This window comes from Somniosus microcephalus, chromosome 5 (assembly GCF_052327205.1).
Source record: "Somniosus microcephalus isolate GS21.2 chromosome 5, FLI_Smic_1.0, whole genome shotgun sequence".
NCBI classification, from domain to species: Eukaryota; Metazoa; Chordata; class Chondrichthyes; order Squaliformes; family Somniosidae; genus Somniosus; species Somniosus microcephalus.
This window is the reverse complement of record NC_140991.1, coordinates 272,335,292-272,360,686: the sequence shown is the minus strand read 5'-3', so window position 1 is coordinate 272,360,686 and position 25,395 is coordinate 272,335,292. Positions and strand designations below refer to the sequence as shown.

General features: G+C 48.6%; 1 protein-coding gene across 3 annotated transcripts in view; it reads left to right on the top strand.

The window, feature by feature from the left end:
- The window catches only part of tdp2b (tyrosyl-DNA phosphodiesterase 2b), a 71,160-nt gene that overhangs the window by 26,203 nt on the left and 19,562 nt on the right, over positions 1-25,395 (top strand). For all 3 annotated transcript variants that reach the window (XM_085988948.1, XM_085988947.1, XM_085988946.1), the window contains one exon: positions 13,469-13,630. In XM_085988948.1, coding sequence (XP_085845074.1) covers positions 13,469-13,630 — 162 coding nt within the window. The remainder of the gene's footprint in view (positions 1-13,468; positions 13,631-25,395) is intronic.

The window sequence follows — 25,395 nt, the reverse complement described above, 5'->3', positions numbered from 1 at the left end:
ACCTGAGTGGGGAAGTAGAGAGGGAAGAGGAGAAGGAGAGAGAGGGAAGAGGAGAAGGAGAGAGAGGGAAGAGGAGAAGGAGAGGGAGGGAAGAGGAGAAGGAGAGAGAGAGAGAGAGGGAAGAAAGAGAGAGAGAGAGAGAGAAATTTTTTCAGCTTCAGGCCCCGAGTCCCCCCTGCGCGAGGGTGAGGAGGAGGGGGCGGGTGGTTGCTAAACACAATATAAAACTCAAATAAATTGTTAATTAATTGCCTAACACATAATTGAAATATTTACCTTAGTTCCCTAACACACAGAAAGTGTGGGGGCACCGATTGGTCGACCGGTCAGGTCACCGAAGCGTAGGATTGGTCAATCGTCGAGTCACTCGACACTCAACTGTAGGAAGACCTCGACGTCACACGGTCGCTAATGAGATGCTAATGAGCAGAACGCTGAACGTTTTTGGGATACCGCGGGCGGGACTTTTGTCCGGCCGAAACGTAAATACACCTATGACCGGTCCGGAATCGCAAGCTTTTCTTTTGAGGCGACGCGCGCGTCGGTACGCTCTGTAACTTCCAAACGTATAGAGACCAGGCGGACAGACAGACAGACAGAAGAGCCGCTTTATATATATAGATAGATATATATATATATATAGCTGGGGGGAGCCCGGCTTTGCCAGGGCTGTTTTGGGCCGGGCGGTTTAAATCGAGTCCCAGGCTTTTGGGCCCTGTCTGTGTCCCCCTCTCAATCTGCTGCCGGGCAACATTTCTACCTTTTTAATACCTTGAAAGATGAAAGTGAAAGTACTTATAAAACGTTTTTGGTAAATCTTATGTTATTTTTAAAGAGATACTAACTTTTTCAAAGCTGGATGATCAAAGTAGTTTGAGCTGGAAGCTGAAGTAATGGCAGTGAAACAATGGCTGCCAGATCCCTGAGATGAAAACGATTAGTCCCGCCCACACACACACACCGATTGGCCAACCATCAGGGGACTGTACTGGAGGATTGGTCAATCGTGACGGCACAGGATTGGTCGAACCTTGACGTCAGTCAATCGATGCTAAGTAGCAGATAATGAGTTTAATTTTGAAGGTTTTTTGCATAAGGCGCGAACAATTTTGGTCCGACCGAAAAGTAAATACGCTTACGACCGTCCCGGAAGCGTAAGCTTTATTCGGAGGTAACGCGCGCGTAGGTACGCTCTATAACTTTCGAGCGCATAGCCGGACAGACGCACACCCGAGGACAGAAGGACAGCCAGACAGACAGATCGACTCGTTTATATATATAGACTAGCTGAAGTGCCCGGCGGTGCCGAGGCTTTTTCGAGGGCATGTTGTTGGGAGAGAGAGAGAGAGAGAGCGCGACTGGGGGGGAAGAGAGAGAGCGACTGGGGGGAAGAGAGAGGGGCGGGTGGGGGGGAAGAGAGGGGGCGGGTGGGGGGAAGAGAGGGGGCGGGTGGGGGGAAGAGAGAGGGGCGGGTGGGGGGAAGAGAGAGGGGCGGGGGAGAGGGAGGGGTGGGGGGAAAGAGAGGGCGGGGGGAGAGAGGGCGGGGGGGAAGGGGGAGGGGGAAAGGGAGGGCGGGGGAGGGAGGGAGGGCGGGGGGAGGAAGGGCGGGGGGGAAGAGGGGGCGGGGAAGGGAGGGCGGGAGTGAGGGCGGGGGGGAGGGGAAGGAAGGGGGGAGGGCGGAAGGGAGGGGGAGGGGAAGGAAGGGGGGAGGGCGGAAGGGAGGGCGCGAGGGGAAGAAGGGGGGGGAGAGGGGAAGAGGGGGGGAGGGGAAGGGCGGGGGGAGGGAGGAAGGGAGGGCTTGAGGCTGAGAGACGGCCACGGCCACGCCCGGTTGCCGGGGTAACCCTGCCGCCCCGCACTCCCGAGAGCGCCGCTCTCGAAGCCGCAGCCGCCCCGCACTCCCGAGAGCCCCGCTCTTCGAGCCCAGGCCCGCTCTCCAAGCCCCAGCCGGCCCGCACTCCCGTTGCCGGTATAACCCCGCTCACCAAGGCCGAGATCCGCACTCTCGAGAGCCCCGCCCCCCCCCCCCGCCCGAGCCGAGCGTGGAACAGAGTCTCACCTGCTCCTGCTGCGCACGCACCCTGACCCTCGTGGCTGACGCCGTTGCCCCGGGTAACGTGACACCGGGGGCGGGGGTGGGGGGGTGAGGAGCTTAGCAGCAGCCCAGTTACCTAGCTCGGGCCTGGATGGGCAAGAAAGGCCCAGGCTTTCAGGCCTAAGAAAAAAAGGGGCAAAGGTAGGAGAAAGAATGTTCAGGTTAGATAAAATATTTACAAATGAGTGATTTATTTTAAAAGAATTTAATAAATTGAATTTTATTTTGCTGGAAATGTATATTTGAAAAGAAAGACGCAGAAAGCAGGAAAAAGAATGGAAGCAAGATGGCGGCTACTCACCTCGGTTCAGAACGATAAGGCCCGCCCACACACGCACCGATTGGTCGACCGTCAGGTGACCAAAGCGTAGGATTGGTCAATCGTCCCGTCACTCGACCGTAGGAGGGCCCGGCCGCACGCGGCAGCAAGCCGGCGTACGATTGGTCGACCTCGAGGTCACTCTGTCGCTAATGAGCGGATAATGAGATGCTAATGAGCGGAATGTTAAGGTTTTTCGGATACCGCGGGCGCGATTCTAGCCCGGCCGAAACGTAAATACGCTTAAAACCGTTTTGGAAAGGTAAGCTTTCTTTCGACGTAACGCACGCGTAGGTACGCCCTGTAACTTTCGAGCGCATAGCCGCCCAGATGCACACCTGCAGACAGACAGACAGAAGGACAGACAGATCGACCGATTTATTTATATATATAGATAGATAGATATAGATATAGCTGGGGGGAGCCCGGCTTTGCCAGGGCTGTTTTGGGCCGGGCGGTTTAAATCGAGTGCCAGGCTTTGGGGCCCTGTCTGTGTCCCTTTGTGAATGTGCTGCCGGGCAACATTTCTACCTTTTTAATACCTTGAAAGGTGAAAGTGAAAGTACTTATAAAACGTTTTTGGTAAATCTGATGTTATTTTTAAAAGAGAAACTAACTTTTTCAAAGCTGGATAAGGAGAGTAGTTTGAGCTGCAAGCAGTGAAACAATGGCTGGCAGATCCCTGAGATGAAAACGATTAGTCCTGCCCACACACACACTTAATACCTTGAAAGATGAAAGTGAAAGTACTTATAAAACGTTTTTGGTAAATCTTATGTTATTTTAAAAAGAGATACTAACTTTCAAAGTAGTTTGAGCTGGAAGCTGAAGTCATGGCACTGAAACAATGGCTGCCAGATCCCCGAGATGAAAACGATTAGTCCCGCCCACACACACACACACCGATTGGCCAACCATCAGGGGACCGTACTGTAGGATTGGTCAATCGTGACGGCACAGGATTGGTCGAACCTTGACGTCAGTCAATCTATGCTAGCAGATAATGTGTTTAATTTTGAAGGTTTTTTGCATAAGGCGCAAACAATTTTCGTCCAACCGAAAAGTAAATACGCTTACCAGCGTCCCGGAAGCGTAAGCTTTCTTCGGAGGTAACGCGCGCGTAGGTACGCGGTATAAATTTCGAGCGCATAGCCGGACAGACGCACACCCGAGGACAGACAGACAGAAGGACAGACAGATCGACTCCTTTTTATATATATATAGATAGATAGATATATACTCTAATCATTACATACACAAATACACCTTTGATGTGGAGAACATCCCCTTGCACATCCCTGAAATATCCTTGATTTTCAAATAATTGGCTACAGTCAGAAACTTTCCCACAGCTTGCTTATACCTCTGTAACAATGGTTGCTAGTTTAATTTGCCTGCCTGCAAGGTTTGAGAAGGAAGCCATGCTGCTTTCAAACAAACGCCAACTGTTGTGATTCGTATTTTCAAACGTGGTTGACAGCTGTACCAATCCAGGTAGTCCTGGTAACAGTTTTGGGGAATATTTACTACAACAACTACTTTTATTTATATAGCGCCTTTAACGTAGTAAAGCGTCCCAAGGCGCTGCACAGGAGTGTTATAAGACAAAAAATTTGACACCGAGCCACATAAGGAGAAATTAGGGCAGGTGACCAAAAGCTTGGTCAAAGAGGTAGGTTTTAAGGAGCGTCTTAAAGGAGGAAAGAGAGGCAGAGGGGTTTCGGGATTTAAGGATCTGTAACTGTTTAAATCTGAACAGATCAGTTTGGAATTTCCAAGCAATATAGTTCAGACAAGCACTGTTGTCGGAAATACAAGAAAAGAATCATTGCGTATCTAGCGATTATTTACAAAAACTAGCTGAGCATTCAGATTGCGACCTTTTATTTTTATTTCCTGGGTCCCATGTGGATGGATTTCTAAGTAAATATGGATATATTGTATTAGTGATTTGCTTATTTATCTTTTGTTAAATAAGTTCACTAATAGTTTAACCCTAAAATTAGGGCTGATGATGTGATGTGATGCGCTGCTGCTTACTGAAGACAGGAGAGAGATCCTATAGAGAGGTACAGGATAATTCTAGTAGCTAAGATAATTCACGGAAACAGTGTTCCATGTATTATCCCGGGCACATTCCTGGAGCCTAGCCAAGACACTTCTGAAGGCTTTGCAACTTGCCTATGAGAGTGGCCGAAGATATAGGAGCCAAGAAATCTGGAAAGGACCCAAAAACGTAACAAGTAGCAATTTAAGGGAAAAAAGGAGTAACTGCAGCCTAATATTATTTGTTTAATTAAAATCGGAATGTCATAAACAGAATACATGATGAGGGTGACATCTAAGTTGCACCTCCTTCATTGCACTGACCATAACTGACTTGCAACTTACAGCATGTGCACTATCGGGCTGCCTATGGGATAGAATCATAGAATGGTTACAGCACAGAAGGAGGCCATTCGGCCCGTCGAGCCCGTGCTGGCTCTCTGCAAGAGCACTTCAGCTAGTCCCACTCCCCCACCCTTTCCCCGTAGCCCTACAAATTTTTTTCCTTCAGGTATTTATCCAATTCCCTTTTGAAAGCCACGATTGAATCTGCCTCCACCACCCCCTCAGGCCGTGAATTCCAGATCCTAACCACTCGCTGCGTAAAAATGTTTTTCCTCATGTTGCCTTTGGTTCTTCTGCCAATCACCTTGCATCTGGTTCTCAACCCTTCCGCCAATGGGAACAGTTTCTCTCCATCTACTCTGTCTAGACCCCTCATGATTTTGAACGCTTCTATCAAATCTCCTCTCAACCTTCTCTGTTCCAAGGAGAACAACCTCAGCTTCTCCAGTCTATCCACGTAACTGAAGTCCCTCATCCCTGGAACCATTCTTGTAAATCTTTTCTGCCCCCTCTCTAAGGCCTTCACATCCTTCCTAAAGTGCGGTGCCCAGAATTGGACACAGTACTCCAGTTGAGGTCGGACGAGTGTTTTATAAAGGTTCATCATAACTTCCTTGCTTTTGTACTCTGTCTGTGTTTGTGAAGCCCAGGATCCAGTAAGCTTTTTTACTGCTTTCTCAACCTGCCCTGCCACCTTCAACGATTTGTGCACATATACCCCCAGGTCTCTCTGTTCATGCACCCCCTTTAGAATTGTATCCTTTAGTTTATATTGCCTCTCCTCGTTCTTCCTACCAAAATGTACCACTTCGCACTTTTGTGTGTTAAATTTCATCTGCCACATGTCCGCCCATTCCACCAGCCTGTTTGTGTCCTCTTGAAGTCTATCACTGTCCTCCTCACTGTTCACTATACTTCCAAGTTTTGAGTCATCTGCAAATTTTGAAATTGTGCCCTGTACATCCAAGTCCAAGTCATTAATATATAATCAAGAAAAGCAGTGGTCCTAGTACCAACCCCCCGGAGAACACCACTGTGTACCTTCCTCCAATCTGATAAACAACCGTTCACCACTACTCTCTGTTTCCTGTCACTTAGCCAGTTTTGTATCCATGCTACCACTTTATTCCATAGGCTTCAACTTTGCTGGCAAGCCTATTATGTGACACTTTTTATCAGACACCTTTTGGAAGTTCATGTACACCACATCAACCGCATTGCCCTCATCAACCCTCTGTTATCTCATCAAAAAACTCAACCCTCTCTGTTACCTCATCAAAAAACTCAATCAAGTTGGTTAAACACGATTTGCCTTTAACAAATTACTGCTGGCTTTCCTTAATTAATCCACACTTGTCCAAGTGACTGTTAATTTTGTGTCTCATTATCATTTCTAAAAGTTTCCCCACTGCCGAGGTTAAACTGACTGGCCTGTAGTTGCTGGGTTTATCCTTACGCCCTTTTTTGAACAAGGGTGTAATATTTACAATTCTCCAGCCCTCTGGCACCACCCCCGTATCACAGAATCACAATCACAGAAACCCCACAGTGCAGATAGAGGCCATTTCGGCCCATCGAGCCTGCACCGACACATATCCCACCCGATCCCCGTAACCCCTACACCAACACATATCCCACCCTACCTCCGTAACCCCACACATTTTAATCCCCCTAACACTAAGGGTCAATTTATCATAGCCAATCAACCTAACCTGCACATCTTTGGACTGTGGGAGGAAACCGGAGCACCCGGAGGAAACCCACGCAAACACGGGGAGAATGTGCAAACTCCACACAGACAGTCACCCCTAAGGAGGATTGGAAGATTATGGCCAGTACCTCTGCAATTTCCACCTTTACTTCCCTCCACATCCTAGGATGTATCCCATCGGTCCTGGTGACTTATCAGCTTTAAGTACAGCCAGCCTTTCTAGTACAGGTAGACTATCCTTTATCCGAAAACCTCGGGACCAGCCGAGTTTCGGATAAAGGAGAATTTCGGATTTCGGAAGGTGGGTCGGCGGGGGTCCGCGGGGGGGTCGGCGGGGGGTCGTGCGCACGACTTACGCTGACGCTCAGCGTAAGTCAGTCGGGGTCGGGGCCGGCGGGGTACGCGGGGGGGGGTCGGCGGTTGTCGGGGCTGGCGGGGTCCGCGGGGGGGTCAGCGGTTATCGGGGCTGGCGGTTGTCGGGGCTGGCGGGGTCCGCGGGGGGGTCGCCGGTTGTCGGGGCTGGCGGGGTCGGCGGTTGTCAGGGCTGGCGGGGTCCGCGGGGGGGTCGGCGGTTGTCGGGGCTGGCGGGGTCGGCGGTTGTCGGGGCTGGCGGGGTCGGCGGGGGGTCGTGCGCACGACTTACCCTTTATCCGAACTTCCGGAACCCTCTAAAAACCGAAGGTTTTTTCGTTCAGCGTAAGTCGTACGCACGACTTACGCTGAACGAAAAAACCTTCGGTTTTTAGAGGGTTTCGGTTTTCGGAAGTCCGGATAAAGGGTAGTCTACCTGTACCGCCTCTTTATCAATTTTTATCCCATCCAGTATCTCAACTACCTACTCTTTCACTATGACTTTGGCAGCATCTTCCTTGGTAAAGACAGATGCAGAGTACTCATTTAGTACCTTAGCCATGCCCTCTGTCTCCATGCGTAGTTCTCCTTTTTGGACCCTAATCGGCCCCACCCCTCCTCTTGCTATCACTTTACAATTTATATGCATTCCCTTTTATGTTAGCTGCCAATCTATTCTCAATCTCTCTCTCTTTGCCCCTCTTATTTCTTCTTCACTTCCCCTCTGAACTTTCTATATTCAACCTGATTCTCACTTGTATTCTCAACCTGACATCTGTCATATGCCCCCTTTTTCTGCTTCATCCTACTCTCTAGCTCTCTTATCATCCAGGGAGCTCTGACTTTGGTTGCCCTACCTTTCCACCTCGTGGAAATGTACCTCGACTGTACCCAAACCATCTCTCTTTAAAGGCAGCCATTGTTCGATTAGTTTTGCCTGCCAATCTTTGATTCCAATTTACCCTGGCCAGATCTATTCTTTGGATCTATTAATTGCATATTCCATGGCTTCTCATAATGTGTATTCTGCAACATTCTGTCTTATCCTAAAAAAGAACCTTTGGGTTTACTACTTTAAGAGCTATATTTTCCTCCGCTCAGTAATTAATGTTAGTAAAAAGCTGTTGTGAATATAAAGCTTGCCTTATACTCTCAGCCAAAATTTTTTGCTAATATTAATGACTAGAGGGAAGAGTACTGCTAAATGGTTAAAGAATATACTTTTACAAGAAATAGTGCAGTTTAAAAGGAAGACGATTTAATTGCAGAAATTGAAAAGTTTGGAGAATCTGTGTTATACAGCAGTATTGCCCACCCACCCTCCGACTGAATTATACTGTATCACTAATGTACAGGGTGCCAAACATTTTAAGAGTGACATGCAACAACTTGCTTGTGTGTTATATAGAAATATCCTGCTGTTAATTATGTCATTTAAGAATGATAAATAGTAAATTTTTAATGTAGCCAAACCAATTTATTATTGCTATATAATTGCTTAAATGTCTGGGTGAAACCTCTGTTACCTCATCAAAAAACTCATTAAACACGATTTGTCTCTACCTCTCTCTGCTCCTTTAAGACCTTTTTTAAAATCTACCTCTTTGACCAACCTTTAGGTCGCCCATTCTAATATCTCCTCCTTCGGCTCAGTGTCAGTTTGTGTCTGATTACACTCCTGTGAAGCACCTTGGGACGTTTTATCATGTTAAAGACGCGATATAAATGCAAGTAGTTGTTGTTGATACATTACTGTGATTTGTATGTGTAAGAGGAAGAAAGTATGTGCATATAAGTATTTTCACAAAGTGTGGTACCATCGATGCTGCTTCTGAGAGTGGGGAGAGAGGAGAAGGCAGAGACATGGGCCTAGAAATTCAGTATAGCCACTTTTGGGGCGGTAAAGTCGGGCGGCCGCTAAAGTTTGCGCCCGGCGCAAAGTCGCGCCCCGTTCGCCGATATTCAGTCGCATCGCCCCAAGAGGTTGCTGCTGCGCAAGAACAGGTGATGCACGACTATCTTTAGGCGCTAAGCCGGCGGTGCTGAGCGATACCCCCGAGGCCGGGCGCAGCGCAGGTGCGGCGAGTTCTTGATTGACGGCAGACACTCTGGCGCCGGTCATCTCTTAAAGGGGGAGGGTGTATTTGTTTGCCTGCCACGCCCTGCACACTGAAGCCCTCAACCTAGGCCTGACCACTTCAGCTTCACCTGTACAACGCCCAGGACTATGGAGAAGGCCAGGGAGAGAGCGCAGCGCTTCAGTGATGGTGACCTGAGGCTGCTGGTTGGCGCAGTGGAGCGCAGGCGCCATGTTTTGTACCCAGAAGGTGGCAAGAGGCCGCTGCCCAGCGCCTACCGGAAAGCCTGGAGGGAGGTGTCCAACAGGGTGTCTTCCAACAGCGTGGTTGCCAGGACTCCTGTACAATGCCGGAAGAAGTTCAACGACCTCACTCGGATTGTCAGGGTGAGTACCCTTTCCAGTGTCCTCCTCATCCTTGCATGTGCACCTCACATTATGGGCAAAGGGACCTGAAAGCCCTAATGGCCAGCCCTCATCCAGCAGCTATGGGCCTGGCATGAAAATCAATTGCACATTCAGCACTTTACACTCTGTCCAAGCTATTCGACCATGGGAGGCATTGCAAACAAGATCAGGGCTACACACTGTCCAAGCTATTCGACCATGGGAGGCATTGCAGACAAGATCAGGGCTACACACTGTCCAAGCTATTCGACCATGGGAGGCAGTGCAGACAAGATCAGGGCTACACACTGTCCAAGCTATTCGACCATGGGAGGCAGTGCAGACAAGATCAGGGTTACACACTGTCCAAGCTATTCGACCATGGGAGGCAGTGCAGACAAGATCAGGGCTACACACTGTCCAAGCTATTCGACCATGGGAGGCAGTGCAGACAAGATCAGGGCTACACACTGTCCAAGCTATTCGACCATGGGAGGCAGTGCAGACAAGATCAGGGCTACACACTACTTAGAGGCCGTCCTTTCTCTTGCAGGCCAAGGTTGCGCACAACCGGCGCAACCAAACTGAGACCGGGGGAGGCCGTCCTGACCTCAAAGAGCTCTCCGACCTCGACCAGCATGTGGAGCGCATTATGGGAGGCCGGCTGATTGGCCCCGTCGCCACTGGAGATGCCGACCCTGTTCTGGGCACCAATGGTAAGGGCATCACCTTTTGGACCTCTCTCGTTCCACTTGCGCATCAGATCAGCATCCTTTGCCACTGTCCGACCAATGCGGTGAATGGCACCACTCATGCCTCCCTCGCTGCCGCCCTGTCCTCACTCTAAAGCTACTCTTGTGCCTTCCTGCTTTCAGATGGTGAATCGCCAGGTGAGGAGGCGGGCCCTCAAGCTGCCACTGTCAGCCCTTCTGAAGACGAGGAGGAGGAAGAGGAAGCCGGCCCATCAGTGCCACCCTCAGCCGTGCCAGCCCATGGCGATGTAGGGGACACGTCTTCCCTGGAGGGGAGCCGGGGGGAAGGGTCGGAGAAGAGTGAAGCTCCGGGGCCCAGCGGCCTGCAGCAACGCGGGAGGGGTGGGGAAGCTCGGCGGACTTCTCCCCAGAGGGTGAGTGCGGCCTCCAGTCCTGCGACGGTGAGCGCAGAGGAGGTGCGCCTCCTAGAGGAAATGGCCGTCCAGGCTGAGCGCAGGCACACTGAGCTCATGGCTGCAGTGGGAAGGATGCCTGACTCCATAGAGTCACTGGCAAGGAGTGTCCAGCAATTCGGGGCAGCACAGGCCAGGAGTCTGCAACAATTCAGTGCAGCACAGGCCAGGAGTCTGGAACAGTTCAATGCAGCACAGGCCAGGAGTCTGCAGGACATCAATGCAGCACAGGCCAGCAGTCTGCAGGACATCGCGGCAGCACAGGCCAGGAGTCTGCAGGACTTCGCGGCAGCACAGTCGGCTTCTAGCCAAGTGCTCAGTCGTGCCGTCCATTCACTGGCTGGTGTGATGCGGACACAGACCAGGGCCACACGGGCACTAACTGCTGCCACCCTCGCTGGATCAGCCAGGCATCGCCAGGGCACTCGCAGCCCAGCAGTCTGTCCTTCAGCTGTTTGCTGCGCATGCTGCAGTGCTGGCCCGTGCGAGTGCCAATGTGTCAGGCGACCAGCGAGCACCTGTGATCTGCCAGGTTGCCACCATTCCTGCAGCCGACACTGCCACTCCGCCATTGCAGCTGCCAGGAGCTGCTGGACACACTGCTGCCGCCCAGCCAGAGTTGGAGCAGTCAGCAGCCGGCCACTCCAAGGCCAGAGCTGGTGCAGGCCGACCCCCAAGGGCATCTGCCGTCTCGCCATCTGCCCCTCAGCAGCCTTGCTGCAGCCGCTGGGGTCCCATTGAGGAGGAGCTGCAGGGCAGGAAGGGGCCACTCGCGGAAGCGAGGTGGATCACCCTCGCAGGAGAAAAAGTAGAAGGTGTGGCCATGTGTTTTTTTTATATATGAGGCCGAGAAGGTTTTTTGATATATGAAGGCCGAGACTGGTGTCTATCTTTTTTTGTGTAAGGCCGAGACTGGTGTCTTTCTTTATTTGTGTAAGGCCGAGACTGGTGTCCTTTCTTTTTGTAAGGCCGAGACTGGTAGTTTTGTGTTTTTGGAGGGGGCTTCTCCACATGAGCATGTAATGTGGGAAGGGCAGAGGTGTTCAATAAATTTTTGTTGTTAAATTGCAGTGTGCATGGTTTTTTGGTTAAGTCCTGGTTGCCCTGCTCGGCTGAGGGCTTGTGGAGCGGCTACATTCATCTGCTGACATTGGCACAAGCCAGTCCCTGAGAGGGGGCCTAGAACCGACGTTCAATAAGCCGGCGACGGGCGGCCCTTGCACTTTGTGCCTCCCTCCTGTGCTGGTCCTCCTCCTCCTCCTCCTGAGGTGGTCCTCCAATCTGTGGTGGCAGTGGCTGAGTCCTGCGGATAGCCAGGTTGTGCAGCATGCAGCAAACGACCACGAAATGGGAGACTCGCTCCGGAGAATACTGCAGGGCTCCACCGGAACGATCGAGACAGCGGAACCGTTGCTTCAGGACGCCGATTGTTTGTTCGATGATGTTCCTGGTCGCTTGATGGCTCTCGTTGTATCGCTCTTCAGCAGGGGTGCTGGGCGCACGGAGCGGGGTCATCAGCCAGGTACACAAAGGATAGCCTTTGTCCCCGATAAGCCATCCTCGTGGGCGAGGCTGTGCCTGGAACATGTCTGCCACAGAAGTCTGTCGCAGGATGAAGGCATCGTGGCTGCTGCCTGGAAAGCGGGCATTGACAGCTAGGATGAGCTGCCTGTGGTCACACACCAGCTGTACGTTCAGCGAATGGTAGCCCTTCCGGTTGCGGTAATCCTCGGCATTCTCCAGAGGTGCCCGCAAAGCCACATGCGTGCAGTCAATGGCGCCCTGCACCATGGGGAAGCCCGCGAATGCTGCAAAGCTCATTGCACGCTGTTGCTGCTTGTCAAGGGCCATGGAGAAGGAGATGAACTGACGTCTCCTTTTGAAAAGGGCATTGGCCACCTGGCGGATGCAGCAATGCACGGCGAACTGGGAGATGTTGGCAATGTCCCCAGTAGCGGATTGGAAGGAGCCGGTGGCATAAAAGTTGAGAGCCACCGTCACCTTCACTGCCACCGACAGAGACGTCCTGCTCCTCAGCTGTGGCTGCAGATGAACGGCAAGCAGCTGGCAGATCTCTGTGACCACCTCCCTTCTGAATCGCAGCCTCCGAACACACTGCTCCTCAGACATCTGGAGATAGGAGAACTGCTGGCGGTATACCCTGGGTGGGTAAGGCCTCCTTTGCCGACGCCTGTTGCCCCCTCTCCGTCTAACCAGGGCTGCCACTCTCTCACGGCGTCTCTGAGCCCTTTGGATGTAATTGAGAAAGCCAGCGTTGACACCCATTGCAGCCCCCATAATATGCTGGCAAACAATGAGATGTCAATGAAGGCAAAAACTTTTTGAAAGCTGTGGCCTGAAGCCTAGAAGTACCTGTCCGAGTGTTGGGCCAAAGCAGAAAGCTATCTACCTTGGTCTCTCTCCAAAGATCCGTTTCGCAAGAAGGTGTGCTGCAAAATGGCAGCCTTTTATATTGCAGGATGAGTGCCCTTTAATTTGCGCCCCCCGCGCCCTGCAGCGGCTGAGCACCGTTCCACTTCACAGTCGCTAGGGGTGCCAGGCGCACAATGGGGCGGCGCGACTGAAGTTCCGGTTGGGGGCGCACAAAGGGCGTTGCATGAGGAAATGACATCATGAGCGCGCGCAAAGACTTTGCGCCGGCGCTAAATCTCTAGTGAAGTTGGGGCAAGGCGCAGTTCGCGCTGCGCCCGGGCGCAACCCGCCTAACGCCTGACATCTACTCCTCCTAAGGTGCTAACGGCTGGCGCAGCCAACTGAATTTCTAGGCCATGTAATTTAAGAGCATTTACGATAAAGAAAGAAAGACTTGCATTTATATAGCGCCTTTCACCGGACAGCTCAAAGCGCTTTACAGCCAATGAAGTACTTTTGAAGTGGAGTCACTGTTGTAAGATAGCTACATATATGGTACAGATTAACATTCTTTTACTGTTCATTTTTTTTTAATGCAGTATTGATTTGACGGACACTGACAATGTGCAGACTAGCAAAGGCGACAGTGCCCAGCCAGAAGTAGACGAAAGTAAGATCTCGTTGTTAACCTGGAACATAGACGGACTTGATCTGGTGAACTTACAAGAAAGAGCCCGGGGTGTTTGTTCTTGCATAGCACTGTGAGTACAATCGTTACACCAGTACAAACAAGGCACAGTTAACTCTTAAAATAATTTGTGATGTTGTTTATCTAGACCACTTTATAAAAATATATATTTTATACACCTTTCAGCACAGTTACTGATGACTGCCACCTCTGTCAACATTTCAATCGTTGTAAATTGTACTTGTAAAATAACAGCATGCATGGGCACCTACTCACTGTGTAAACCTGGGTACAGTTGTCAGGCAATAAAATGTGTCTGCATTTGGAGAGGAGCATGCAGTGAACTCATGATTTACATAGAATTGCATAGAATTTTACAGCACAGAAACAGGCCATTCGCCCCAACTGGTCTATGCCGGTGTTTTTGCTGCACGAGCTGCCTCCCACCTTTTTTCATCTCGCCCCATCAACAGATCCTTCTATTCCTTTCTCCCATATGTACTTATCTAGCTTCCCCTTAAATGCATTTATGTTAAATCGCCTCAACCACTCCATGTGGTACTGAGTTCCACATCTCACCATTCTCTGAGTAAAGTTTCTCCTGTATTCCTTATAGGATTTATTAGTGACTATCTTCTATCTATGGCCCCTAGTTTTGGAAACATCTTCTCTACGTCTACCCTATCAAACCCTTTATAATTTTAAAGACAACTATCGGGTCAGCCTTCAGCCTTCTCTTTTCTAGAGAAAAGAGCCCTGGCCTGTTCAGTCTTTCCTGATAGTTGGAAAACAAAACTAATTTACGATGCCTGCCTCGTTCTGTGGTGACGAAACTAGCTTCATAATGAGTGTGCAAATTTCTAGTAGCCAAAAAGTTGTAAATTTGCAGGAGTGCCCATCTGTGAAATGGTGCACTTATGTTGGGCTTACAAGTTCACAATGACTGTCTGGTGAGAGAGTTCTTACAGCAGAGTTTTAACCCATGCACATGGTGGTGCTGGACCTCTGCTCGAACCTAATCTCTCTCTCTTCATCCCTTGGTTTCTGTGCTCCTATTCTGGGAACATTTTAAGAAATTCAGAATATCTGTCTTTTCTCCGCTTCAGTATTTCTGATAACCTGAATAACTATGGCCTTTTGTGTGTCAGAATGGCTCCTGAACGAAAGGTGTAAAATGATGTATGAAATGGTCCTGGATTTGTGTAGTGGAGGTTCCCATGTCAGGGAAAGTCAGCGCCAGCTTCGCATCCAGACCCACCCTGAAAGCTGATCAAGATTATCTATGAAGTAATTTAATAATACACTGATTTAAAAAAAATTAGTTCCTGGGATGTGGGTGTTGCTGGCGTGGCCAGCATTTATTGCCCATCCCTAATTGCCCTTGAGAAGATGGTGGTGAGCCGCCGCCTTGAACTGCTGCAGTCTATGTGGTGAAGGTACTCCCGTAGTGCTGTTAGGGAGGGACTTCTAGGATTTTGACCCAGTGACTGTGAAGGAATGGCGGTATATTTCCAAGTCAGGATGGTATGTGACTTGGCGGGGAACTTGGAGGTGGTGGTGTTCCCATACGCCTGCTGCCCTTGTCCTTCTAGGTGGTAGAGGTCGCGGGTTTTGGAGGTGCTGCCGAAGAAGCCTTGACGAGTTGCTACAGTGCATCTTGTAGATGGTACACACTGCAGCCAATGTACGCTGGTGGTGGAGGGAGTGAATGTTTAAGGTGGTAGATGGGGTGCCAATCGAGCGGACTGCTTTGTCCTGGATGGTGTCGAGCTTCTTGAGTGTTGTTGAGCTGCACTCATCCAGGCAAATGGAGAGTATTCCATCACACTCCTGACTAGTGCCTTGTAGATGGTGGAAAGGCTTTGGGGAGTTGGGAGGCGAGATACTCGCTGCAGAATAGCCAGCCTTTGACCTGCTGTTGTAGCCACAGTTTTTATGTGGCTGGTCCAGTTAAGTTTCTGGTCAATGGTGACCCCCAGGATGTTGATAGTGGGGGATTCGGCAATGGTAATGTTGTTGAATGTCAAGGGGCAGTAGTTAGACTCTCGCTTGTTGGATATCAAATCAAATCAAATCAACTTTTATTGTCATTGTTAGTGCACAAGTGCAGTTCAACGAAATGTAGGCTTGCGGCTCCCGAGAGTGTACATTTGGATTAAGACATTTAAACATTCAACATACATTTGGCTTGTAGTATATTAACATAAACATAACCATAATAAAGTGCATTGGCAGATGTGCAGGCTTTCGAGTTTATTTGTGGAGTTCAGTAGGATGACAGCCCTGGGAAAGAAGCTGTTCCTAAGTCTGGTCGAACGGGTGCAAATGCATCTGTAGCGTCTCCCAGATGGCAGGAGGGCGAACAGACTGTGGCTGGGGTGGGTAGGGTCTTTGATGATGGACCGTGACTTCCGTAGACAGCGTTTCTGGTATATGTGCTCTATGGTCGGTAGCCGGGTGCCGGTAATGTGTTGGGCAGTTTTGACTACCCGCTGCAGGGCTTTCCGGTCATAGTAGCTACAGCTGCCATGCCATACTGTGATACAGTTTGTCAGGATGCTCTCTATAGTGCAGCGGTAAAAGTTAGAGAGGATCAGGGGTGACAGGTTACATCCCTTCAGCCTCCTTAGGAAATATAGGCGCTGCTGGGCCTTCTTCACCAGAGAGGAGGTATTGAGGGACCAGGAGAGGTCTTCCGTGATGTGGACTCCGAGGAACTTAAAGCTGTCCACCCTTTCCACCACAGCCCCATGGATGTGGATGGGGGTGTGACTTCCGCCTTTGGACTTCCTGAAGTCCACAATGATTTCTTTGGTTTTCTTGATGATAAGGGCCAGGTTGTTATCGGCGCACCACTTCACGAGATGCTGGACCTCCTCCCTGTAGGCTGACTCATCATTGTTGGTGATCTGGCCTACTACCGTGGTATCATCCGCAAACTTGATGGTGTTGGAACCATTAACAGCCACACAGTCGTGGGTGAAGAGGGAGTAGAGGAGGGGGCTCAGCACACATCCTTGTGGGGCCCCCATGTTCAGGGTCGGGGGGGGGAGGTGTGGTTACCTAATTTGACAGACTGGGGTCTGTTTGTTAGGAAGTCCAGGGTCCAGTTGCAGAGGGAAGTGTTCAGGCTTGGAGTTTGGTGGCCAGCTTGTTGGGGACGATAGTGTTGAATGCTGAGCTGTAGTCTATGAACAGCATTCTGATGTAGGTCTCCTTACCATCTAGGTGATTCAGTGCCGAGTGTAGAGCAGTTGTGATTGCATCCTCCGTTGATCTGTTTGCACAATAGGCAAACTGGTGTTGGTCAAGAGAGGCAGGAACACTGGCTTTGATGTGGGCTAAGACCAGTCTCTCGAAACACTTCATTATGATGGGTGTGAGTGCGACAGGTCGATAGTCGTTCAAGCACGTCACAGCCATTTGCTTTGGCACAGGAATAATGGTAGCGGTCTTGAAGCATGTAGGGACTACTGCCTGGGCCAATGACAGATTGAAGATGGCGGTGAAGACATCAGCCAGCTGATCGGCACATTCCTTGAGTACCCGTCCCGGGATGCTATCCGGTCCAGCAGCCTTTCGTGTGTTCACTCCGCGTAGAACACCCCTTACGTCGGAGGTCGACAGAGTGAGCACCTGGTCTTCCGGGGGTGGCAAGGCTTTGGTAACCAGCTCCCTGTTGTCCCTGTCGAAGCGAGCGTAGAAGTTGTTAAGCTCCTCCGGGAGGGAGGCATCGCTAACCGGGGGGCTGGTGTTTTTGCCCTTGTAGTCAGTGATGGACTGGATGCCTTGCCACATGCGCCGGGGGTCCGAGTTGTTGCGGAAGTGATCCTCTATCCTCAGTGTCTGTTTCCTTTTGGCAGTCCTGATACCCTTTTTTAGGTTGGTCCTAGCTGCACTGTAAGCCGCCGTGTCGCCAGATTTAAATGCTGCGTTGCGTGCTTTCAACAGTGAGCGGACCTCTCTGTTCATCCAGGGTTTCTGGTTGGGGTATGTCCTGATATTTTTATGGGTCGTGACGACCTTGACGCAGCTGTTGATGTAGAATAGCACTGTGGATGCGTATTCCTCGATGTCATTATGGGCAAACATGCCCCAATCAGTGCATTCGAAGCAATCCTGTAGCTCCGATACGGCCCCCTCTGGCAGTAGTGTTGATAGTGGGGGATTCGGCAATGGTAATGCTGTTGAATGTCAAGGGGCAGTAGTTAGACTCTCGCTTGTTGGATATAGTCATTGCCTGGCACTTGTGTAGTGCAAATGTTACTTACCACTTATCAGCCCAAGCCTGAATGTTGTCCAGGTCTTGCTGCATGCAGGCATGGACTGCTTCATTATCTGGAGAGATGCAAATGACACTGAACGCTGTGCAGTCATCAGCAAACAGCCCCATTTCTGACCTTGTGATGGACGGAAGGTCATTGATGAAGCAGCTGAAGATGGGCCTAGGACACTGCCCTGAGGAAGTCCTGCAGCGATGTCCTGGGGCTGATTGACCTCCAACCGCCACAACCATGTTCCTTTGTGCTAGGCATGACTCCAGCCAGTGGAGAATTTTCCCCATGATTCTCATTGACTTCAGTTTTACTAGGGCTCAGTGATACCACACTCTGTCTACTGCTGCCTTGATGTCAAGGAGAGTCACTCTCACCTCACCTCTGGAATTCAGCTCTTTTGTCCATGTTTGGACCAAGGCTGTAATGCGGTCTGGAGCCAAGTGGCCCTGACAGAACCCAAACTGAGCATTGGTGAGCAGGTTATTGGTGAGTAAGTTCTGCTTGATAGCACTGTCGACGACACCTTCCATCACTTTGCTGATGATTGAGAGAAGACTGATGGGGCGGTAATTGGCCGGATTGGATTTGTCCTGCTTTTTGTGGACAGGACATACCTGGGCAATTTTCCACATTGTTGGGCAGATGCCAGTGCTGTAGCTGTACTGGAACAGCTTGGCTAGAGGCGTGGCTAGTTCTGTAGCGCAAGTCTTCATCATGACAGCTGGGATGTTGTCTTTGCTGTATCCTGTGCGCTCAGCCGTTTCCTGATTGCACGAATCGAATTGCTGAAGACTGGCTTCTGTGTTGGTGGGGACGTCCGTAGGAGGCCGACATGGATCATCCACTCTGCACTTCTGGCTGAAGATGGTTGCAAACGCTTCAGCCTTGTCTTTTACACTCGCATGCTAGGCTCCGCCATCATTGAGCATGAGGATATGCATGGCGCCTCCTCTTCCAGTTAGTTGTTCACCACCATTCACGACTGGATGTGGCAGGACTGCAGAGCTTTGATCTGATCTATTGATTGTGGGATCGCTTAGCTCTGTCTGTAGCATGCTGCTTTTGCTGTTTAGCATGCATGTAGTCCTGTGTTGCAGCTTCCCCAGGTTGGCACCGCATTTTTAAGTACACCTGGTGCTGCTTCTGTCCACTCCTTATTGAACCAGGGTTGGTCCCGTGGCTTGATGGTAATGGTATAGTGAGGGATATGCTGAGCCATGAGGTTACAGATTGTGGCGGAGTCCAGTTCTGCTGCTGCTGATAGCCCACAGCACCTCATGGATGCCCAGTTTTGAGCTGCTAGATCTGTTCTGAATCTATCCCATTTCGCACAGTGGTAGTGCCACACAACACAATGGAGGGTGTCCTCAGTGTGAAGATGGGTCTTCCAATGGCATCTGCAACAGGTAGATTGGTGAGGATGAGGTCAAGTAGTTGTTTCCCTCGTGTTGGTTCTCTCACCACCTGCCATAGGCCCAGTCTGGCAGCTGTGTCCTTCAGAACCCGGCCAGTGGTGCTACTGAGTCACTCTTGGTGATGGACATCCCCCACCCAGAGTACATTCTGTGCCCTTGCTACCATCAGTGCTTCTTCCAAGTGGTGTTCAACATGGAGGAGTACTGATTCATCAGCTGAGGGAGGGTGGTAATCAGCAGGAAGTTTCCTTGCTCGTGCTTGACCTGAAGCCATGAGACTTCATGAGGTCCAGAGTCAATGTTGAGGACTCCCAGGGCCACTCCCTCCTGACTCTATACCACTGTACCGCCAACTCTGGTGGGTCTGCCAGTGGTACAGGACATACCCAAGGATGGTGATGTCTGGGACATTGGCTGAAAGGTATGATTCTGTGAGTATGACTGTGTCAGGCTGTTGCTTGACTAGTCTGTGTGACAGCTCTCCCAATTTTGACACAAGTCCCCAGATGTTAGTGAGGAGGATTTTGCAGGGTCGACTGGGCCGTTGTCGTGTCTGAAGTCGGTGCCGCGGTCGATGCCGGGTGGTCCGTCCGGTTTTATTCTTATTATTGTTTTCTGTAGCGGTTTGTTACAACTGAGTGGCTTGCTAGGCCATTTCAGAAGGCAGTTAAGGAGTCACATATAGGCCAGACCAGGTAAGGACGGTAGATTTCCTTGGGTTTCCAGATGGGTTTTTACGACAATCCGAAAGCTTCATGATCACCATTACTGATAATTAGCTTTTTATTCCAGATTTATTTAATTAACTGAATTTAAATTCCCTAGCTGCCATGGTGGGATTTGAACTCCCGTCTCTAGATCATTTATCCAGGCCTCTGGATTACTAGTCCAGTAACATAACCACTATGCTACTGTTCCCAGCTGATGTCGTTGACGAGGCGCTCTGGTGCAAAGGAAGTTCTGAATGGCCGGTCTCCACAGTGATGGAATGTGACAAAAGTTTCTGTCCATTGTTATTCAGATAGAAAGATAGACTTGCATTTATATAGCATCTTGCATGACCTCAGGATGTTCTAAAGCGCTTTACAGCCAATGAAATAGTTTTGAAGTGTAGTTACTGTTGTAATGTTGGGAAACACGGCAACCAATTTATGCACAGCAATGTGATAATGACCAGATAATGTGGTATTTTTTTTTTATTGATGTTGGTTGAAGGACACTTTAATGGTACACCTTCAGTGTTGTCCTGTCCCCTTATTAACTGTTGGCATAAAAGTTGCACTTTTTTTTAGTACTAAGTAGCAAAGATGAGGTTCACATATTACAGAAATCTGTATGAAAGGTATGACTCGTACACTGGATATTACAATGTACAAAGGACTTCTAGATTAGCTAAAACATGAATCTGTTTCAAGGTGTAATTTACTGCTAGTCCTACAGATAGAATTGTTGCCACGCAAATTAGATACAGAGGGGATTAGAAGAGGTAATGCATAATATTACATGACTGCTTTCACAGTATGTTGGGGTTGCTTGTATTTCAAATTCATCTTATCTGTATTGATGGCAAGATTTGCTCAGAAGTCTCATTTGTCACCTCTGGCCTTGGACCACCTTCTGCGTCTGTTAAGGCCGGCATTGTGAACCACTGTCAACCTGCAGGACGGAACAACAGCCTGTATGTCCAGCAGCAGCCAAGAATGTTGGCTTCTGGAGTTGGAGATCAAAACTATCTTGTGACTTGGAGTCTGTGCCTCTGGAGGCATATGCGTGGCCTCATCTTGGTTATTTCACTGCCTCTGCCCTGACCACAAACCCTTGCCCTTTCCCCCCCCCTGGCTGCTCACTCCAGGTTCTGCAGCTTCAAGACCCATATCCTATGCATTGCCAAGACCACCTACATTGTTTGCCTCTTCCCCTGCCTCACCCCCACTGCTATTGAAACTCTGATACATACCTTTGTCACCTATAGACTTGATTTTTCCAATAGCCGCCTTGTTTCCTTCCACCTTCCATAAACTCCAAATTATTCAACACTTTGCCAGATACTTCCTGATCTGCACTAAGCCCATCTCTCCCATCACTCTTGTCTTTGTTGGCCTGCCCTCTCCCCTAATGTGTCAGATGTAAAATCTTGGTCATTGTCTACAAATCTCTCTGTGATTCTGCAACTTTATCCAGTTTTACATCCCCTCCCTTGCCTTCCACTTTTCTCCAGCTTCTGCATTCCCACTTCCCTGTCCCGTCATTGCTGGCAGAGCTTTTAGCCATTTTGTTCCCCTTCTCTAAAACTCTGTCTCTTAACATCTCTGTCTATCTACCTCTCCCCCTTTAAAAGCCTTTTCAAAACCTATTTCTTCAAAACCTATTTCTTCAACCAAGCCTTCAGTCACTTCTCACAAAGGCTCGGCATCCATTCGTTTCTTTCATAGGAACAGGAGTAGGCCATTCAGCTCCTTGAGCCTTGGCTGATCTGTATCTTAACTCCATCTACCCGCCTTGGTTTCATAACCCATAATACCCTTGCCGAACAAAAATCTATCAATCTCAGTTTTGAAATTTTCAATTGACAGCTTTCATGGGGAGAGAATTCCAGATTGCCACTACCTTTTGTGTAAATAAGTGCTTCCTGACATTGCCCCTGAATTGCCCAGCTCTACTTTTAACATTATGCCCCCTTGTTCTAGACTCTTCCAGCAGAGGAAATAGTTTCTTTCTATCTACCCTGTCAAATCCTTTAAGCATCTTAAACACCTCAATTAGATCACCCCTTAATCTTCTATACTCGAGGGAATATAAGACTAGTCTATGCAACTTGTCCTCATAATTTAACCCTTCTAGCCCCAGTATCATTCTGGTGAAACTGCATTGCCCCTCTGAGGCAAGCTCCTTCCTGAGATGCGATACCCAGAACTGAATGCAGTAATTACTCCAGATAGGGTCTAAACCCTTGTCTGTATTCCAGCCCTCTTGAGTTACAGGCTCTTCTATTTATTGTTCCTGTCCACTAGCTTTTAGTGATTTCTCTACATGGACCCCTAAATCTCGCTGCTCATCCACAGTTCCTAGCTTCTCTCTGATCTTGCCTTTCTTGGGTTCAAAGTGGATGACCTCACACTTTGCCGCATTGAACTACACCTGCCACAGTCTTTCCCACTCACTTAATCTATCAATGTCCCTTTGCAACTTTCTGCACCCATCTACACTATTTACTGAGCCACCTAACTTAGTGTCGTCAGCAAACTTAGAGATATGGCTCTCTATTCCTTCATCCAACTCATTTATAAATGTAGTGAAAAGCTGAGGCCCCAGTAGAGATCCCTGGGGGACACCACTAGTCACATCCTGCCAATTTAAGTACATACCTATTATCCTTACTCCTAATTAATTCCCTATCCAAGCCAAAAGGTTGCCTCCAATCCCATGTGCTCTCATTTTTGTTAACAATCTCTTATGTGGAACCATGTCAAATGCCTTCTGGAAGTTCATATAAATAACATCCATAGACACTCCCTTATCTACCAGGTTAGTTACCTCCTCAAATTCAATTAGGTTTATTGGACATGACTTACCCTTTACAAATCCATGCTGGCTCTCTAATCAGCTCATATTTGTCCAAATGCTCAGTCACTCTGTTTATAACAGATTCTAGTTTCTTCCCCACAACTGATGTTGGACTAATAGGCCTATAATTTCCTAGTGTATTTCTACTACCTTTCTTAAATAATGGAGTGGCATTGGCAGGTTTCCAATCTTAAGGGGACAATTCCTGAATCAAGAGAGTTTTGGAAGATCAGGACTAACGCATCAACAGTTTCCTCACCGACTTCTTTTAATACCCTGGGGTGGAAATAATCAGGTCCTGGAGACTTATTCATTTTTAATCTCATTAGTTTCTCCATGACCATTTTTTAACTTGTATTGAATCTAGTTAGTGCCTCCCCTAGATTTTTTCTTTTTCTTGTATCTCTGGTACTTCCTCATCTTCTACTGTGAAGACCAATACAAAGTAGCTATTTAGTAAGTCTGCCATTTCCTGATTTCCAATTACATTATCACCTGTGCCTTTCATTAAGGGCACCACATTACTTTTAACCACCCTCTTTCTCTTAATATATTTGTAAAGGCCTTTAGTGTTGTCCTTGATATCCCTCGCAAGCTTTTTCTCATTCCCTTTTTGCATCTCTTACCACCTAGTTTGTATCCTTGCTGTTCTTTATATCTCTCCCAGTCTGCGGGATCTCTACTGTTCTTTCCCTTCATATAATCCCTTTCTATTAGTTTTATACTATCTCTCGCTTCCCTTGTTGACCAAGGTTGTTTAATTACACAAATAGAGCTCTTGCCCGTTAAGGGTATGTACAGCTCTTGTATTCTACCAAATACTTTTTTGAACACCTCTCACATTCTGTTGGTAGTTTTATCCATTAATAGTTCTGCCCAGTCTATTGTGGTCAATTCCTGCTTTATCCCTCCAAGGTCAGCCTTACCTAAATTTAAAACCTTGGTTCGTGACTCGCCCTCAAACCTACTATCAAATTCTATTATATTGTCACTGTTAGCTAGGTATTCCTTACTGTTAGCTAGGTATTCCTCACTGTTAGCTAGGTATTCCTCACTGTTAGCTAGGTATTCCTCACTGTTAGCTAGGTATTCCTCACTGTTAGCTAGGTATTCCTCACTGTTAGCTAGGTATTCCTCACTGTTAGCTAGGTATTCCTCACTGTTAGCTAGGTATTCCTCACTGTTAGCTAGGTATTCCTCACTGTTAGCTAGGTATTCCTCACTGTTAGCTAGGTATTCCTCACTGTTAGCTAGGTATTCCTCACTGTTAGCTAGGTATTCCTTACTGTTAGCTAGGTATTCCTCACTGTTAGCTAGGTATTCCTCACTGTTAGCTAGGTATTCCTCACTGTTAGCTAGGTATTCCTCACTGTTAGCTAGGTATTCCTCACTGTTAGCTAGGTATTCCTCACTGTTAGCTAGGTATTCCTCACTGTTAGCTAGGTATTCCTCACTGTTAGCTAGGTATTCCTCACTGTTAGCTAGGTATTCCTTACTGTTAGCTAGGTATTCCTCACTGTTAGCTAGGTATTCCTCACCGTTAGCTAGGTATTCCTCACTGTTAGCCAGGTATTCCTCACTGTTAGCTAGGTATTCCTCACTGTTAGCTAGGTATTCCTCACTGTTAGCCAGGTATTCCTCACCGTTAGCTAGGTATTCCTCACCGTTAGCTAGGTATTCCTCACCGTTAGCTAGGTATTCCTCACCGTTAGCTAGGTATTCCTCACCGTTAGCTAGGTATTCCTCACCGTTAGCTAGGTATTCCTCACCGTTAGCTAGGTATTCCTCACTGTTAGCTAGGTATTCCTCACTGTTAGCTAGGTATTCCTTACTGTTAGCTAGATATTCCTCACTGTTAGCTAGGTATTCCTCACTGTTAGCTAGGTATTCCTCACTGTTAGCTCGATATTCCTTACTGTTAGCTAGGTATTCCTCACTGTTAGCTAGGTATTCTTCACTGTTAGCTAGGTATTCTTCACTGTTAGCTAGGTATTCCTCACTGTTAGCTAGGTATTCCTCACTGTTAGCTCGATATTCCTTACTGTTAGCTAGGTATTCCTCACTGTTAGCTCGATATTCCTTACTGTTAGCTAGGTATTCCTCACTGTTAGCTAGGTATTCCTTACTGTTAGCTAGATATTCCTCACTGTTAGCTAGGTATTCCTCACTGTTAGCTAGGTATTCCTTACTGTTAGCTAGGTATTCCTCACTGTTAGCTAGGTATTCCTTACTGTTAGCTAGATATTCCTCACTGTTAGCTCGGTATTCCTCACTGTTAGCTAGGTATTCCTCACTGTTAGCTAGGTATTCCTCACTGTTAGCTAGGTATTCCTCACTGTTAGCTAGGTATTCCTCACTGTTAGCTAGGTATTCCTCACTGTTAGCTAGGTATTCCTCACTGTTAGCTAGGTATTCCTTACTGTTAGCTAGGTATTCCTCACTGTTAGCTAGGTATTCCTCACTGTTAGCTAGGTATTCCTCACCGTTAGCTAGGTATTCCTCACCGTTAGCTAGGTATTCCTCACCGTTAGCTAGGTATTCCTCACTGTTAGCTAGGTATTCCTCACTGTTAGCTAGGTATT